This window comes from Scardinius erythrophthalmus (genome assembly GCF_964197995.2).
Source record: "Scardinius erythrophthalmus genome assembly, chromosome: 17".
NCBI lineage: Eukaryota > Metazoa > Chordata > Actinopteri > Cypriniformes > Leuciscidae > Scardinius > Scardinius erythrophthalmus.
This window is the reverse complement of record NC_138237.1, coordinates 13,581,165-13,600,004: the sequence shown is the minus strand read 5'-3', so window position 1 is coordinate 13,600,004 and position 18,840 is coordinate 13,581,165. Positions and strand designations below refer to the sequence as shown.

The 18,840-nt window shown below is 38.2% G+C and overlaps 1 protein-coding gene across 1 annotated transcript in view; it reads left to right on the top strand.

The window, feature by feature from the left end:
* Positions 1–18,840, top strand: part of mmp17a (matrix metallopeptidase 17a) — an 83,161-nt gene that overhangs the window by 47,812 nt on the left and 16,509 nt on the right. The window contains exons 4-5 of the mRNA XM_081391244.1: positions 7,302–7,588; positions 18,134–18,310. Coding sequence (XP_081247370.1) covers positions 7,302–7,588; positions 18,134–18,310 — 464 coding nt within the window. The remainder of the gene's footprint in view (positions 1–7,301; positions 7,589–18,133; positions 18,311–18,840) is intronic.

The window sequence follows — 18,840 nt, the reverse complement described above, 5'->3', positions numbered from 1 at the left end:
GTATTTTGGTTTTATAGCTTGATAATACTGGCTGTCAGAAATCCCTCAACACAAGCTTTTCCAATTTCCATCACAGAAGCTCTCCTCAAGGCTGTCTGTGTTGAAGACAGATTGACAATGTGAATGTGTCTGTTCTTGAAGTGTGTGTGTGTGTGTGTGTGTGTGTGTGTGTGTGTGTGTGTGTGTGTGTGTGCGTGTGCGTGTTGTTGTGTAATATTGGCTTTTGTTTACAGACACTTGTCTTGGGTTTTATACCATGTTCTTTCCTGTTTCTCATTACTGAAGCCCACTGTGATCTCATATTCTTTGTGTTGTCAATCACAAAGGCTTACATTCAATCCACTCTTACCTATACAGTGAAATACACCTCTGCGACTACCTGTTATTTTTTTAATTTGGTAAAACATCAATGTTTAGGCATGTTTGTTAGTTGTATCTAGAGTTATTTTATGACCTGCAAATTAGGTCTCCGTGGCGTGCACATTCTCTGTGCTAGGAAATATATTGCCTTGGGATCAATATAACATTTATATTCTTCATCATCCACACGGATAAGAACGTTGAAGAATTTATACTGGATCATCAGTATGTGTTTTTCCCATTTATCCTCATCTGAATGGCTTCATCAGTTGTAGGGTGGTAGTAATTTCCTGACATTTAAATACCTCATAAAAAGAGATTGATGAGTGCTGTTTTCCTATTAAAACAAAGTTGGCAAAAAAGCTGGCCAAAAAAATAGCCAATATAGAGCTACTTAACATCCATGCAAGAAAAGAATGTCCTGACGACAGTTTTAGGGTCTCTTGTCCAAAACCCGACCACGAAGGCTGAATCTGTCACTCATCGACCACCTGCCCGCTCTGAGGACTGTATTATGCGTGTGCTGTGCGCACAGACGCATGCAAATAAAACTTATGACGCAGAAAGCACTGGTCCATGCGCACAGCACATGCATAATACTGTCCTCAGAGCAGGCTGTTCAGCTGGCCGATTAGAATGAGAAAAGCGTGGATATGCTGTCAAAGGATGTCCAAAGTACACCAGTTACCGACCGCGACTGTCTTTTATTCCAGCGCAGCAAGAATTATTATCTGGTCCCGTGGGAATGCAGACCTCTAGGACAGGGAAGGAGTAGTTTCATTTTCCTCGATTGCTTTCATTGAAAGATATATTTTGGGGCACAATTTTGCCATTATGACATATTTTGGCTTCTGGTTTTCAATTTAATCAGCCATCATGATCATAATTTTATTTATATTTATATTTTTTGGACGTTTGAGCGATAATTGAATGTGATTTATATGACTCATAGTGCTAGAAACATCATACACTTTGGAGATACAGATGGAGACAGAAATCTGTTGTAACATTTAGCTTAGAATTTATAATCTCATTTTTGACCTATTGACATTTGAAATTACTTCCAAGCACTTATACGTCATTCCACTCACTGTTTAGTAGAGTAGAATGAGCTTTTTGGAAGCAACAATGTGTGTCTATTCAAATATATTTTTCTGGTCAAATTTGGAGTTAATAATAATTAAATATACATTTAGCCGTTCGACACCTGTGCTTTCTCAATTTCCTCATCCTGTCTCCCTCAGCATTTGGATTATTTTTGTGTGACCTTAATTTTAGCTTGAACCTTCCTTCTCTGTGTTAATACGTTTGGGCAGACTCAGTCGAGTGACCTCCTCAGACCCGCCAAGTGCTGGTTGGGGTGAAGTGACTCCTATAACTGTGCTCGGAGAACTCTATCAGTTCTTGTAAAATGTATGTCAGGAGCTTTGCACCCCTGGTTCAGTTGTAGCGACAGAGGCGTGCCTGTACACCAGCCGAGAAGCCAGTCACTATTATAAAGCCTGTAATGGCTTGTTTTAGGAGCAGTGATAAAAAGCCTTTCCAAGCCAATTGAAAAGGGCTGTACAGAAAGAGACAGAAAGACAGGAAGGGAGAAGGGACTATGACGGATTCTGAGTGATTATTGCACTGCACTATCATACAGGTTTTGTGTGAGGAGAGATCTTTTAAAATGGGCTTGAGCAAGGGAAGAATCGATAACACAGCAAATGTACAGACAGTATAAAACTCCGAGCTTTTGATCAGCACGGGCTGACGGGTTTTGGCCTCTTTATATGCATCAAGCTGTAAAAAGTGAGTAGTTGGATCGACTTAAAAAAATTACTTCAATTGGTAACACCTAAATAAATTAAGTTTTCTCAACTTAAATTATCATGTTTTTCACGATAATTTAAGTTGAGAAAACTTAATTTATTTAGGTGTTACCAATTGAAGTAATTTTTTTAAGTTGATCCAACTATTCACTTTTTACAGTGAGATTCTCAAGGGATGCAACTCTTTCTGCAGTTATATTGCAAGAAAATGACCAATTGTGACCAAAATGACCTAAACAACCAATTAATTGTTGGTTTAAATTATCAATTAATTGTTGTTGATAATTAATTATCTAAGTAATATTAACAATATTAATTAACTTTATTAATTTACAAGAATAATTTAATTTGTTTTGTTGTAAGCATGAACCTCAATTAGAGTACATTTTGTTCAGTTTAAATGTGAAACAAGAAAAATTGCAAAGGTAGGGATGATAATCAAAACTAAAAAGATGTTTTGTTTGTTTTAGGCAGACTATCTGGACAGAGGCATGAGCTGCACAGGCTCCGCCCTCTTCTGGGAGCAGCAGCTCATTTAAAGGTGCATAGCGGAAGATTCTGAGTTTTTGCAGAACTATGCCACCTCTGGCGGCAAGCGAAACTGCAGCCAGAGATGTGCACGCTCACTAGACAAAAGTTTTCTTTTTTTTATCTTACGTGGAGTTTGCGTTGGTGTTTTAAATGAACTACAAGCAGGTCTCTTACAATGAATCTTCTACGGAGAATGCCGGCGAATACACAAACCTGCCAGACATAGCTATGTGAGCGTGACGTCACGCACAGTCTAAAATTCCGGCCCGAATCCCTCTTATTTATTTTACTTTACAGGATTATAGAGAGAATCTCAGTGATCAGAGAAGGGCTCATTCAGCCCATCAGGCAATTGTTTAAGCATGTATGGGTTAGAAAACGGGTATTTTTAACATGAAAAGTTGCTTAATGCACCTTTAAAGATACATGCACGAAGACAGCATGTTTTTCCTTTCACTCAAAAATGCATTTACAGCATGGTATAATAATAATCTGTGAGGTATTTTGAGCTGAAACTTCACAGACACATTCTGGGGACACCTGAGACTTATTTTGTAAAAAGGGGCATAATAGGTCCCCTTTAACTATTTTTTTTGCTACATACGGATTTTAAAATTAATTTGCATGTGACAGTTCATAATGACTGTAGCATTGGGATGAACTTCAGAACCGAATCAATCAATAAATAATTATTTTGAGCTGACTCAATTAGACTAAATGATTCATTCCTAAATCTAACAGTTCATGAAACAGAGTTCACTCAGTGATCTGTTCTCATGAGTTTTGGGGTTTACAGCTCCATGGAAGGAAAGATTGTCAGTGAATAATGACTCAATTTTGTTCTGATGCTTTTGACTTGGACTGTTGTGTACAAATCCTGTGGACTCATTTTATGATGTTTTCTAAATAACTATAAATTGGATGGAGATTAAGATTCCTTAAAACATCTCACTTTTGTTCTACAAAAGAAAGCATTGTTGGGTTTTATTTTTGAAACAACAAGTTTCTTTGCACTAAGTATGAATCTTTTTTTTCTATTTTTCAGACAGTTTACTGGTTCAGACAGTTGGATAAATGATTGATCATTAAGAACAAGGTTCAGAGGTCCAGCTGTCTACATATGTATTCAGAGCACATGGACCATCAGTGTCAAGTGGAGATGGCCCCTCATCATTAGACCCTCACCATACTCTAGGGCCCCCGCCTGCTCGTTAACACTCTCATTAATTACCTTAATTGATTAGGAGTGATTGCTTTGAAGACAATGTGTTTTTTTCCCCCCCCCCAGACTCACGTTGTGTGTCTTTGGGGTTGATTTCCCAAGCTGTTTAGTAGGGAGCAGAGTGAAATGGCTTTATGATAAGCATCTCTTTCCTCACCACCCTCCATTACTCCCATCACATTTCTATCTATCAAACCCTATTGACGTTCCTAATCCTTTCCGTGCCGGATTTAAATGGGAACAACTCTCACAATTGCTCAGTACGCTCCAGGCAATACCAAATGAGAGTGTGAAGGAGCTGTTGTGTGATTTCTGTGTCATAGGCATCTATGTGTTTGCTTGAGCATCTAGCCCAGATGCCGGCTTACAATGAGGGCGAAAGTTGTAAATAATCATGCTGTAGTTTAGCTAGATAATCCCACCCATGTCCAAAGGACTCAAATGACGGTAATCCGTCAGGGTTGGATTTCTTTTCATCCCTTATAGCGCGTGCCTGTTTGATTGGAGAAAGTAACTAAAAACCATATCGCTGAATAGGCTGGGGGGATCGTTAAAGGGATAGTGCACTCAAAAGTCAAGATAATGTTAACAATTATTCACCCTCATGTCGTTCAAAACCTGCATGACTTTCTTTCTTCTGTGAAAAACAAAAGGCAAAATTCTTTTTTCAGTTATAATAAATGGAGCCCAGAACTTTCAAGCTTCAAAAAGGATGCAAAAGCATCATAAAAGTGGTCCAATATGATTCATACACTATGTCAAGTCTTCTGAAGTGAGTTTTCAACAACTGCAAATCATCGAGTCAGTGAGTTGAATTCAAGAACCAAATCAGTCTGATTTGCGAAAAAAATATTTCAGACTAGTTTTGTAAAATGGTTTATTTGATTCATTGAAAATATTTGACTCAAAGGAATGATTAATTCATAAATCGGATAATGATACTTCTTTTTAAAAAAAAATCGAATGAATTTCCATGGTGCATATAAAGATTTTCAGTGAATAACAAATTACATTTTTCTGTTTCAGAATTTTACAAAGGCTACACTAGAAAAGGTTCTATAGAAACTTTTAAGGGTTCTCATCATGGGATCATTTTACAGATTTAGTTTGAATTAATTAATTCATTTTTGTTAATTTATTTTAAATTTGAATAAAATTGTATGAATTATACAGCTCGTAAATATACTTTATCACTAGAATAAATTGAAATATCCCATTAAATATGAATGTATTATTCAATCATTTAAGACATTTCTCCTTATATAGAATAATCTTGCCATTATGGATTCTTTAAAATTGAGTCAAATACAGAACCCCATTAACCTTTATTTCTAAGAGTGAATTTGAGGAATCATTCCTTTAAAAAACCCATCTGGCTGTGCATCACTCTCAGTGCCTAGTTGTGAGTGTGGAGGATTGATTTGATGTGTGATTATCACCATACAGTAAATGTCCTGTCTGGACCACTGATCTGCAGGGGTAAGACCCGCTGTGAGAATTACGACAGAATAGAGGAAATGAGTTCTTTTGAACTTGCTCCTCCTGATTTCTATTTGCCATTTTCTCTCTTTTTATCCACTTCCCCTCTTGTCTGTCTAATCAGTCTTGTATCACATGGAGACAAAGAAGGGGGATTGTGACTGAAAATTAAACTTCAACATTTGAGCGTTTACATGCTGCTGGGATGACCAATCTTCCCAGAGGCACTTTGTCTGGCTTTCAGGTTAGCTGCCACTGTTAGTGCCTGTATAATAACCAGACGACATGGAGAGGGAAAAAAAACTCCCTTGATTATTCTCCAATTTATGCCAGCCATCAAACCCTGCCAAGGGCACATTATGGCGAAAATGGATAGAAAATTGAACTTGAAATTCATACTCCCTTCCCTAGCTCCCTAAATTTTCATGTGACAATTTTAGGACATTGTATACTTACAGGACAGACTGAACTTATTGAATGTAAACCTGAACAGACAAAAAGACACAAAATTATGTCAAAATGCCAGTTTTTGGCGAGTGTCCTCATAAGCAGTCTTAAATTAGTTGAGAAGTCTTAAATGAACATCAAGTTCAACAGATTCGCGTCAAGTCTTAAAGTGACAGCAGCCTAATATTCCTGCTGCAGTCTATGTCATAAATGTTAACCAAACAACAAAAGACAAAGAGAAAATAACTGAATAACTTTTGGGGGCTCAGTTAGAATATTTAAACTTGTGTGTGAAAGGGTTAAAAGTGCATTTTCAGTTGAATTTGGGGAAACCATTTGAAACATTTGTTGTGTTGAGCTATTTAAATTAATTGTTTGATTTGTTCATTGCAAACAGCTGGAAGTCTGTACATTTTGCCAATAAACCGTATTTGCAATGGGGGTTGAATCTTTTTGATTACAACTGCATAATATACAGATATGTATATAATATACTTTATATGCTGTTTTCTATACTATATCTTTTTGTCTTTTCTATTTTATAGGCTACACCATAAACATGAGCACAAATTGTACAGTACTTCACCTTAAATTCCCTCTCAAGCTTTAGATTTGCATGTGAAATACGTAGGGGGTTAACGGCATATCTGGCACAAGTCAAGCAGAAGAGCAATGGGTTAGGATGAATTAATGTACACAGTGTAGCACATCACAGGGAGAATGTTGGCACACAAAGAGGTCACTTAGCTCATTGTAAATTCAGCTGGGGGCAGCGTTGACCTTGGCACGGCACTATTGTGCATCTCCTGTCTTTCCATTTGAACCAGCCTGACTGTAAACTCATTGTAGAACCAGCTGTTATCACCTAAACCTGAGCAACTGGTGCAAATACGTTACCAGCACCCAAAGAGCCCTAATAACTTTATTGGGAGAGTCAATGTTCTGCAAATATAATAGAATGCCTGAACCTGGTGCTTGTGCAGAAAGGATAAGTGTATTCTGTGCAGAAGCCACACTTCTCAGTGGGCACTTACAGAGCCAGCACTTTGAAATTAATTTCTCATCGATCTGTGTCTGTACTTGGAAAGAGGGCTCAAATTGTCCTTGGAAGTGATTACCATCATTGTGGGGTGTAGTGGACCTCCAAATCACACTTAATTGTTTCCAAATTACCTTGAGTGAAACAGAAAAGAGGAAGATGGGAAGAAAATGTGTTGTAACTGTTGTGTATCCTAAATGTATCACCGTGGAAGTAATTCTGAGTTAAAAAGAGCCACGAGACAGGATTTTAGAGCTGCTTTTGACAGCCTGCTGCATGCCTTGTCCTATCTTTGCATTCAAAAGCGGTGTGGAATTTATCTTCTTGCACTGTCGGTGGTCCTACAAAGGGATTCTTGTCTATTTCAAGCCATAGTTTCAAACATATACTCATGTTTCTGCTCTCACAGGGTGAGGACGTTTCCAAAGGAGTCAGTTTTGCTAGGTCGAGACACGGTGCGGGCGCTCATGTACTACGCACTGAAAGTGTGGAGTGACATCGCGCCACTCAACTTCCATGAGGTGGCGGGGAATGAGGCAGACATTCAGATTGACTTCACCAAAGCGGACCATAATGACGGATACCCTTTTGATGGACCCGGTGGCACAGTGGCCCACGCCTTCTTTCCCGGAGAACGATTCACAGCTGGTGACACACACTTTGATGATGATGAAGCCTGGACCTTCAGGTCGCCAGGTAAGAAGTCTCTTTTTATACATTTTTTGTATTTTTGTGTACATGTATTTTATTTTTTATATATATAATGTCAAAGATGTGAAATGTACAGGTAGACAGGTAGAGATTGTTTTTGATTGGATCTGACAAGCTAAAAAGACTGCTGTCCACTCCCCTGACTCTTTTTCTGTCTGGGACTGTCCCAGAAGCAGGTGTAATTTCTCAGGACAACTTTTTCAGTGATGTCTGTCAGGTAATAGAGACATTTTTTGTGCGGTATTCCAAAACAGGATCCGGAGCCCAGGAGGCAAGGCCTGTCTGAAAGCAACAGATGCTGTTGTCTATCTCAGTTCCTCAGTCTTCTCTCTTGAGCCATAACCTGGCTCAACCATCTCCAGGATGCATCTCCTCGCAATCCAAAGGTGCACATGTTTGCCGAGAGGCTGCGCTAACCACAAGGCTGATAATTAGCATGGGGGCAGGTGGGGTTCCCATTACACAAGCCTGCCCAGTGAGTGAACTCTGATAGGATTGGTTCAAACGACCCTTTGCATCCAAACTCTGCTCTCTTGTGGCTATGGTCCATATGCTCTTGGACAGCAGTGGAGTCTGCCCCAATTAGGCCCCCCCATCAGACGAGCAGCTGTTTGCTTAGGCCTTTGGCAGGTGCGGATGTAATATGAGGGACTGAATGATGAGAGAGAGAATGAGAGAGAAAGAGAGAGAGAGAGAATTAGGGAGGGAAAAGTCCTACTTAAAAATCACAAGCCTTTCACCACCCACTTATACAGTCTCGACATACACAGCTGAGCGATGCACCCCTCCTTCATCTCTCAGTACTGCTGAAGACAAGCCCTCCACCTCTTCGTGTGTGTTCAACTGACCCTTCACCATAACACGGCCATTTCCATGTTTCGCTTCATTAGCTGTCCATCTAATGAGCACCTGCACCTGGACCTCCCATATGGTCATCAATTATTCGTCGTTATTCATTATGGGCCGTTGTAACAGGCCCAAGATTTCTACATCAGCCAAAAATGTCCTGATTTACTGTGTTATTTTTGGCTTTCCATCTGCCCTCTAAAACTATCTAATGAGAAAAATCAAAAATTTTAATATGAATACACCACTGTTTAAAAGCTTGGGGTCAGTAAGATTTTTTTTGTCTCTTATGCTCACATTTTTTTAAATAAAAAATGCAGTACAGATTTTCAGCATCATTACTCCAGTCGTCAGTGTCACATGATCCTTCAGAAATCATTCTAATATGCTTATTTGGTGCTCAAGAAACATTTCTTATTATTATCAATGTCGTTGTGTTGTGATGCTTAATATTTTTGTGGAAACCATTTTTGTAAATATTTTTAATGAATAGAAAGTTCAAAATAAAAGCATTTATTTTAAATATAAATATTTTGTAAAATTATAAATGTCTTTTTTTAAATATTTCATCCTTGCATCCTTGCTGAATAGAAGTATTGATTTCTATAAAAAAAAAAAATCTTACTGACCCCAAACTTTTGAACAGTATAACAGATGTAGAATCTAGACCAATCAGATACACACAAATTATTCATTATATCCAGCAAAGGTCAAAACTTCCCGTAAAACTAACATCACAAATAAAGCTAACACACTGGCAGAACCCGTTGTCCTGTTACAGGACACATTAAGACTGATAAGACTTTTTACAACCCCAAAAGGAATTTGCAGTTCCTGACTCACTTAATTCTTGCTGAGAAGGAGAAATAAACCCTTTTAATCCTATATATTCTATATATAACCACTTGAGAAATGTATAAACATGTATCTAATTTTCCCATCTCATGATTTTCCTTTTATGTGGTTTGGCCTATGTACTCTTTTTAACTCTTTTGGGTTAATGTTTCAGACTTGCATACTATGGTTAACCAAAATCATATGTGTGGCATGTTTAGTCTCTATAAACTCCAATCTTCGCCCCCCATTTGTTAATTTACATTACATTTTGCTAACTTTGTGACACATTAGTATTATAAGATTCTTGAAGATTCTTTTGTTAAACAATCAAATTACATGTTCATAGGCCTGCTTGAACAAAGAGTGGTAAAGAAATTCCCTCCAAAGGGAACAACTTCTTATTGGCTCACAGCCATCCAGAGGGTGTGACATCTTCATGCTTTAAAAATAATTTATCGCAAGATCACGCCTCTTAGCCTTAGTCTCTGAGGGCCCTATCTTACACCCGGCGCAATGCAGCGGCAAGCGCAACGCAAATGTTTTTTGCTAGTTTCAGTCTGACGCAGTTATCATTTTCACATCCTGCCCCACGTTGTTTAAATAGCAAATGCATTTGCGCCCATTTGTGCGCCCATGGGCGTGCTGGTCTGAAAATTAGGTGTGTTCTGGTGCATTGTTGGCTCGTTGCTATTTTGAGGCAACAGACTGTGCCATTGACCAACTGAAACCTGGTCTAAAGTCAATGGCGCAATATTTTTTTTGTTATTTAATGAGCACGTTAGTAATGTGCGCCTATAGGCGGGTCCACAATGCACGTACACTCTGCTTTTTAAAGACACAGGGACGCACAGCAGCACACAAACATGCCAAATTTAAAAATATAAGGATTACAATGTAAAATATTATTATTGTGTACATAAAGATATGTTGGAATCCGGCTTGTCCCGTAAATGGTCTGCTTGCGCACTTTTACCTTGCGCACAATCAGTTCCTTTTGCACTCTGGAGACGGCTTCGGTCTTTCCACTATAAAATTCTGTCATGTAAATAGTGAATCCGCCATGGCACAAGCGCAACTGGCATTTAAAGGGAATGGGAGATGAGACTCTGATTGGTTTAACGCACGTAAATCCCAAAACATACTCATTACTCATTATGAGAATAGGGACAATCCTTTTAGACCATGCGCCTGTGGCGCGCCAACCATTTTTCCCATCGTTAAACTAGTGGATTCGGACATGCCCTAAGTGAACTTGCACCCTGCGCTTTAGACCATGCGCTTAGATCGTTAAAATAGGGCCCTTAGTCTCTTAGTCCCTTTCTGAAATCCTAATGTGAAGATGATGCTGAACTAGAAGTTTTCTAAGGACCCCCAAGCTCGTGCCAGGCTGCGGCCTTGTCTTTCTATTCACCAAAGATACTCTGACTCCCACTGGTTCTCTCTCATCAAGACCACATCAGCAAAGATCAACTGGAGCCTCAACAAATTGCATCAGGACAGTTTAATTAAAATGGGCGAGACATGCAAGTATCAAACTTAGTCTCATTATTTGGTACATTAAGTATCCTTACCCCTTATTTAAGAAGTGCGTGTTAGAACTAAACTGATGGTTTGCTCAAGGCTGTTGATCTGCTGAATTTCAAACAATGCTATAACTTCTTGCTTTCCTGGATTCTGCTTCAGCTCTCTTTCCCTTGGTAAACTGTATGCATGTATGTATGTGTATGTTAGAGTAGTTTAAGTGTTTAGTCTAGTTAATAAAGTCTTGTTCATGTCACACGTAAAGTTGTCTGTCTCTCAAGCTCATATACTGGAGTCCCTAATCATAGATTTTGACTACAGGCTCTAAATAGTACTGTACAGTAAGAAAGACATTTCCCATGCCCCGGAAATGTACATTTCTTAGAATTAATAAACAATTAACCCTGAGTGTTCACGGCACAAACAGGTTAATTGATTGTAATATTAATTTTACTACATTAAGTTAATTCTATTAACTGATCCAAATATTCATAATATAACAAGTTATGATTGATTATTAATATTTATTTAGAGCTAATTTGTTACACAGATAAACATTGTTTAGGCCATTTTTCAGTGCCAAGTATGTATTTTATGGGGTCTGATACCTTGACTAAATCTTCAGCTAGATATAGAGGAATTGCATAATATGCGTCATACTTTTTAATCTTTCAGTTTTTGCAGTTGCGTTTGTTGTTTCCATATACCAACCAGAAAAGTTTTTTATTTTTTTATTTAGACCACTTCTATTATTGATTGCTATAAAGATGTGAAGAAAGTTTCAATCAAAAAAACTAAAAGTGTTTATGAAAAACATTGCCTACCGTACCTTTAAGAGTGACGAAACATGGAGTAATGTTAAAATAAAGACCTGGATGTTTTATTTCGAAGGTGAGGATGAACCTGTTATTAAGCAGAAAGCAGAACGGGAAATAGTTTAGTAGTTTACAGTATGGGTGATGCCAAAGGGTGTAAATAATTAATATGATCGTGTTAGAAATGCATCCACAGATAAAAACTTGCACTCTTGTTTCGAATTTGGTGTTAAATTTCAGTGCTATTAATTTAAAGAACAGTATATATTAGACACTTTCATTCGAAATAAATGTCATTTAATTCAAATAACATCTTAAATCATTACGCAGTAGAAAGAAAAATTAACATTCTCACTTTGAAACGTTAAAATGAATTATTTCTAAGATAAAATCCTTACGTTTATAAGGAATATAAATCTTCAAGGCTCAGCTGATTGAACTCCTTAAAAAAAGACAAGCTTTATCATGCAAACAGAGGGTGAGTAAATGTACTTCCCTTTTCCCTGTTTCTCTCTCCCTCCAGCTCAGTCTGGAGAACTGTAAGCATATTGTTTTTGACATAACAAGAACTTTCTCTTTGAGGGAACAGCGGAAAGAAACAGGAAAGAGGAAGTTCTGCTATGTGTTCAGATTAATTAACTCTTAACAGAATTCAAAACGCTTCTTTTGAGATTGTGGGTATCGTCGTACTTGTTGCACAGCAGTGGAGGCGTCCCATGTTCCCATGGGTCAGAATAAGAGTGGAATCAAAGGAGCATCTCTAGCTGTTGTTATGACAGCGGGCAGATTGCTTTTATTAATTATGCCTTCATTGGCTGCTCACTAATGCAGACTGATTATTGTGGCCCAAACAAAAGGCTCATTAAGCAGGTGGTTTTTTGATAAACTTTTCGCAATTTGGCCCAAGCCTGTGAATCACCATTGAATTTAATGTCTGTGTGCGTGTCCACATCTTTTTGTGTGTTTGACAAAATGAGGCAGAAGACCCTGGTCCATTATCGTCCATTTTACCGAGCCGCCAGTCATTAGCAGTGACTATCGTTGATTTCCTTTCTGTGCACACACTACGAGAGAGAGAGAGAGAGAGAGTGCTCTTTTACCTTCATGAAGAAGGTTATTTTAAGAAATCATCAACTTTCTGCCTATGCTTCAGTGACTGTAAAGGATTAGTTCAACCACAAGTGAAAATACTGTCATTATTTACTCACCCTCATATCCTTCAAAACCAGTATGAATGTCTTTTTCTGTATGACAGAAAAGGAGAAATTTATATCAACTGGCTATGCTACTCTTTTACGTTTACTTGCAATTAAAGGGGACGCTTTAAAGCTTCAAACAGGACGTACAGTAAAAGCATTATAAAATAGTCTATATTACTCTTCAGCTATATTTCAAGTCTTCTGAAACCACATGACTACATTATTCATGAACGAATATTTCAGACGTGTTTTGTGAGTTAGATTAACTAATTCATTGAAAAGATCTGACTCAAAAGAATGATTAAATTTTACTGATTTCTTCACAATTGAAAGTCAAGAATTTCATTGAATAATGACTCACATTTTGGTCAGTTTCTGAGCTGTCTTCTAATGTTTTAGAAGATTTAAAATAGGGGTGAATTCAGGTTGATTGAGTTTTCCCACTCAATGGCAAAAAAGTGTCCCGATCAACCTGAATTCAACCCCTATTCATATGGACTACCTTTGTGATACTTTTATTGTGCTTTTGCACCTTTTTGAAGCTTGAAAGCCACCCAAATGCATTGCAATAAAGTAATTGCATGAAAAAGAGCGACCAGTACAGTTTTTCCACAGAAGAAAGAAACTCGTGCAGGTTTGGAAAGGGTGAGTAATTGATGACAGATTTGAAATGTTCAGTGATCTATTCCATTAAAGCCTTTCTGATCTGATAATCCTAAACACATGTATTTGTTTACTGAACAGAAGGTACTTTAATACCCTAGCCTTCACTCAAACAAGCTTTTGAAATCCAGGGCCAAATTCTTAACATGCAAAGGCTACATTTCGGTCTTAAAATAGTTTACACTCATTTATTTCAGTCATCTGTGACAGACACCTTCAGCTTGCTGCTTTAGGCTGCCATGCACCAGATGTTTCCAGTGCGTAAGGTCTTAATCAGATTCCTTCAGATCCATCTGTCATCCGCCGCATCTCCTCCTTTGGACCCTGATCGGCGAAAAGTTCATCTGGATGAATCGCTAGCTTGTGCTAAACAAATCAGCCTCTAGCGATTAGAAACGAGGGTTGCTAACCAGACACAAGGCAAAACTCATCAGGCATGATTCTTCCTCAGAATGTGTGTTGTCTTAAAGGGACAGTGCCACGGGCGGACTGGCCATCTGGCATACCGGGCACTTTCCCGGTGGGCCGACGTGCTTTTTGGGCCGACCGCCGAATTATTTTATTTTTTTCGGCCCATAAAAGTGGTAGGCCTAGATCGGCGGCCCAATGTTTTTTCAATTGACATTGCTGGCCCAAAACACTTTAGTCAAAAATATCACATAGCTTTTTTTCCTTCTGACAGACCGGCCCATGAAACACGTAGCTCAGCGGTCCATTGGTTTTTTTCTTGATTGACACTGGGTTGGGCCAATCACATCTTTAAACACCTCCCCCTCTGGGCTCTGAGCGAGCGTGCAGTGTAAGTGTGTATCTGTAAAAATAGTCTGAGAGATGGAGAAGAAAGAAACGCAAGGAATGTACAGAGAAATAGCGTGAAACAAAGATACAGGCCCTTCAAGCAGACGCTGTAAAATGTGTCAAAATATAGCTTTGTTTTCTGCAGCAGCAGGAACTTAATCAGTTCCAGTGATGATGATGATGATAGTGAAGAGGATCAGGAGAGAGATGAGAAAGTGTAGAGCCTGTGGTAAGAAGAACTACCTTCAAAACACTAACACTTTAATTTGCACACTGAAAATGTGTTGGAGCTTTTAATTTTGAACTCTCAAAGTGCACCAGATTGATGAATTTAACATTAAAATGGGGGGGCATCTTCAATGAATATTTGTTATATAAAAAATAACAGTGTAAAAAGGTTTTCTTTTGAGTTACACAAAAGAAAGAAAGTCATATGTGTTTGAAACAACATGAGGGATCAGTAAACAATAGCTCCGTTTACATGGATCCATTTGTAAGCAGACTAGTAGCTAGGGCTAGGTGATGTGGCAAAAAAAAAAAATTCTCTATTTACAATTTCGATGTTTTAATGTTTAACTAGTCAACTTAAAAACATAACTACAATATGATTCAAGTAACATTCTCTTCATTAACCATCTGGTTAAAAAAAAGTTCTGTTCCAAGTACACAACACCTGAAGTGATCAAAACAAATGACTTATGTTAAATATTTTTGCAAAAAAAAGAAAATGCATAAAATATGAAGGCAAATATTGTATAAACTTACAAAATAAGGTAAAAACCTCAAACATATCCTATATACTCATAAATAATATAAAATAAGAAAAATGCTAAATATTTCTTAACCAAAAAGTCTATTCAAATTTGAAAAATTCTTTAAAAACATCTTAGTAAAAAGTGAAAAATGTTTTTTGCTTCGTAAAAACAGAAAAATAACAGCACCTTGAGCGGTTAATCAGTTGCGCCATCATTTGGTCGGATCATTTTCTTATCTTAACTGTCAACATGTCTAATTGTAACGTTTGCTAAAATGTATTCAAACCCGCAATTTCTCGATTTAAAAATAATAAAATTGTAGCAAAACATTACATTCGAATTAATCAAAAAATTCTGCCTTCTAGTATTAGTCCTACTAGTAGCACAGTCGGAATAAAAAAAAAGTCAGGAATTGAAATTTAATAGGCTCTATGCACGAACGCTGCTGACGTATTTCCGGTAGGATCTCAGCCGGCGTCTTTACTTCCGCATAGTGCGTTCTATAGGACAATTCACTTTAATAAAATTAATTTTCTCAGAAACGTAGACAACGATTTTAGAAACTGATTCGCTAGTCGGACTTCGTGCGATATGAGAGAATACTCACCCTCAAAGTTGTTGATGTAGCTCGAAATTTATAATTTAAAGAACTTCTCTTTCTTACTCATATGTGTGACAGTTAACTGCCTCACAATATTGTTAACATCATTCACGTTAACCGCTGGAAGTTCTTGTAAACAGAGAGTGTAATTTGCCATTATCTCCACCTAATGCAAAAACGGCTTCTGACGCAGCACCGGATGTAACTGGGCGGGCTGAGACAAAACGCGGAAGCGATCGTGCATAGAGCCTATTCGGATTGTAAGGGGTGGTTTAAACTTTTCTCATCTGTTCGACAGGACATGTAAACACTCGATCAGATTGAAAACCCGAAACTGGAAAGTTCTGTGCATGTGCAATGACATAGAAATTCTACCTACACTCATCGTCTGTGAAGTGGTGTAGGACAACGCCTAACCAGGCCTTTGCTTTGGGCTCTGATCCATAGTCAATGCCTGGTTTTTGGCACGGAAAGGGGCATTTTTACTGCTTGATGATGAATATATAAGCCGGCGCACGGCACAAAGCTTCATGTGCTCGTTGTCTCCTAATCAGGACCTGAAATAGATCCATATTAAGTCTGTTTTTAAAACAAAGAAAAGAAGCAATGGCAGGATGATGGTTAGTATGCACCAACAGCGAGGAAACTATGTATATTCAAATGCAGTGTGCACAGGTCAAAAGATCAATTCTGATTTGAAGCTTGTGACATAAACACGCACATCAACCCGATCACTTTATGTAGGCTTCATGTAACACTATGTTCGGAATGATTTCATTCCAATTGGAGTAAAAGGTGTGCAAGTAAATGTAGCAAATGACAGAATTGTCATTTTCACGTGTACTGTTGCTTTAAAACGTGCACACATTTTAAGACAGACACACTTTAAGATTATGCTCGCATTGTTCTGCTGGAATCTTGGGTGACTTTCTTCACCAAGCGGAAATCCGTCAGGTCCCGGCCTCTTTTGTTTTGCGTAATCTTTGAAGTGCATTATGCTAATGCAAAAAGCAGGTACCCACACGAGGGTGTCGATCCCCCGTTAGTGATACACGGCTCATTTTGAGTCGTAATCTTAATGAGCAAGTCACTGATTTAATCCTCTGTTTTGCTCAGAGAAGCTTGACTAGCTGTGTTCTGATTATACAAACCTGCAGCAAAAGACAGCTGTCGCACATTTTGGTATTTTCACAGTTTGTAGAGCCCAAGGCTCTGCTCACCTTTCTCTCTGTCTGTCTATCTATAAAACTCTTCCTGTCTATTTATCTCTCTCTCTCTATTCAAACGAATCCAATGACACTTTCCTGGCCCTGTCTGCATTTTTGTTGCCATCTCTAGGGCCCATTTAACAGAAAAGTGTGAATGTTATTTTATGGCTGGCTGCATGGCGCAGATCTGTCTGTGTACTAAAGCGAGATAATGAAAAAGGTGAGTAACGTTTAATGGCGCAGTCCTCCCTGTCAATCACAAGCTCATTGTGTTGAAAATGACAACGTGGGTGGACATCCTGAACTATTTCCAATTTAATCACCATGATTTCCAGGACGTAATTGCACTGGATGTCTTCTTCCTTCTGAAACAAGGTATTTGATGTTCAATAGGACAGAAATATCGTAAAAGAAATCTGTTTCTAGTTTCAGTTCTTTCTCCTAGATTGCATGGGAAGCAAATTGCTGAGGTCTTGTGCTTCTCAGATTGTTCTCCTCATCTGTGTCTTAACAATGCCTCAAACTGTGCTCATATTTGCTGAGTCAAGATAAACCTCATCAAATTCTTCAGAGATCTGCTAACCACATAGTTTTATAGATATATTTATAATGGATAAATCTTTTTTCAAATCATATTCTGTTAAATGTATAAACCTGAAGAGAAATATAAAACAATGTCCATCGATAAAATAAAATAGTTGGAGAATTTTAAAGTCAAAATTCTGTCAATTCTAATGTATTATTATTTTTTGATTTTATTATGTTTTGTACAGTTTTTCTCTGAACTTAAGGGCCGTTCACATCAAGAATTATAACTATAATGATGAGTATATTGGCTCCCACATCAACACACAATATTGTTCTGTTTATTCTAAGCACATTGTCTGCCGCTTTAAATGCTCGAGCTCTTAAAGTAGAATGGATTCTGATTGGCTGTCAATGTTTTTATCGTTTCATCTATCTATCGTTTGCTCGTTAGTTTGTTCGATAGATGGATGAAATTCTATCTATTCATATATATACAGTATATCATTTGTTAGAATTTCATCTACAGGTTACCTATCTATCTATCTATCTATCTATCTATCTATCTATCTATCTATCTATCTATCTATCTATCTATCTATCTATCTATCTATCTATCTATCTATCTATCTATCTATCTATCTATCTATCTATCTATCTATCCCATTTCGAATAAGCATTACTGTCTTGAACTGGTTTGTTATTGTGAAGAAAAGACTTTTCTTTCTACCATTTCTTTTTTATTGTGTCTTTTCTCTTTAGATTCCCACGGCATGGACCTTTTTGCAGTGGCGGTGCATGAGTTTGGCCATGCCATAGGGCTCGCACACACCTCTGCCATCGAGTCCATCATGCGCCCATACTACCAGGGGCCAGTAGGCGACCCGCTCAAGTACAACCTCCCATACGAAGACAAGGTCCGTGTCTGGCAGCTTTACGGTAAGAACGTCCACCCCTTGGTCACGTCTGGTTTCTTTCTTTCCTCCCGGACCTCCTCCCTCACCTCCTCCCTCTCCATCAGTTAACTGAAAACAGGCACTGTGGCAAGCTGTGTGAGCTGAGATCCTCAATCAAACACGGACACCCTGCTATCATCTCAGATGCCTTGGCATTGTTGAAGAAGCAAAAAGTGACAAGTAGCGACAACTTGTAGACGCAGTGTCTCTGCAAGACATACAGACGGATAGATGCTGTAATCTGTCAACAGTAAACACACAAGGATGACACAAAGAATGAGGTGTGCCTGCTGATAGTGCTGTTACATGCGCTGTCTGCATCGCTTTAGCGCCCTAGTATTTACTAAAAGAACTAGAATCAGGTAACCCTGCAAATAAGCCTGCAAAATCTTCATAATGCAATTTGCACTGTCATTTCTGTTCTTGTGGGCCCATCCGAGTGCTCGGATATAAATGATGCAGTTCATTTTTATACAGTTTTCTGTTTTAGTCCTAATTTATAAATTTAGTTTA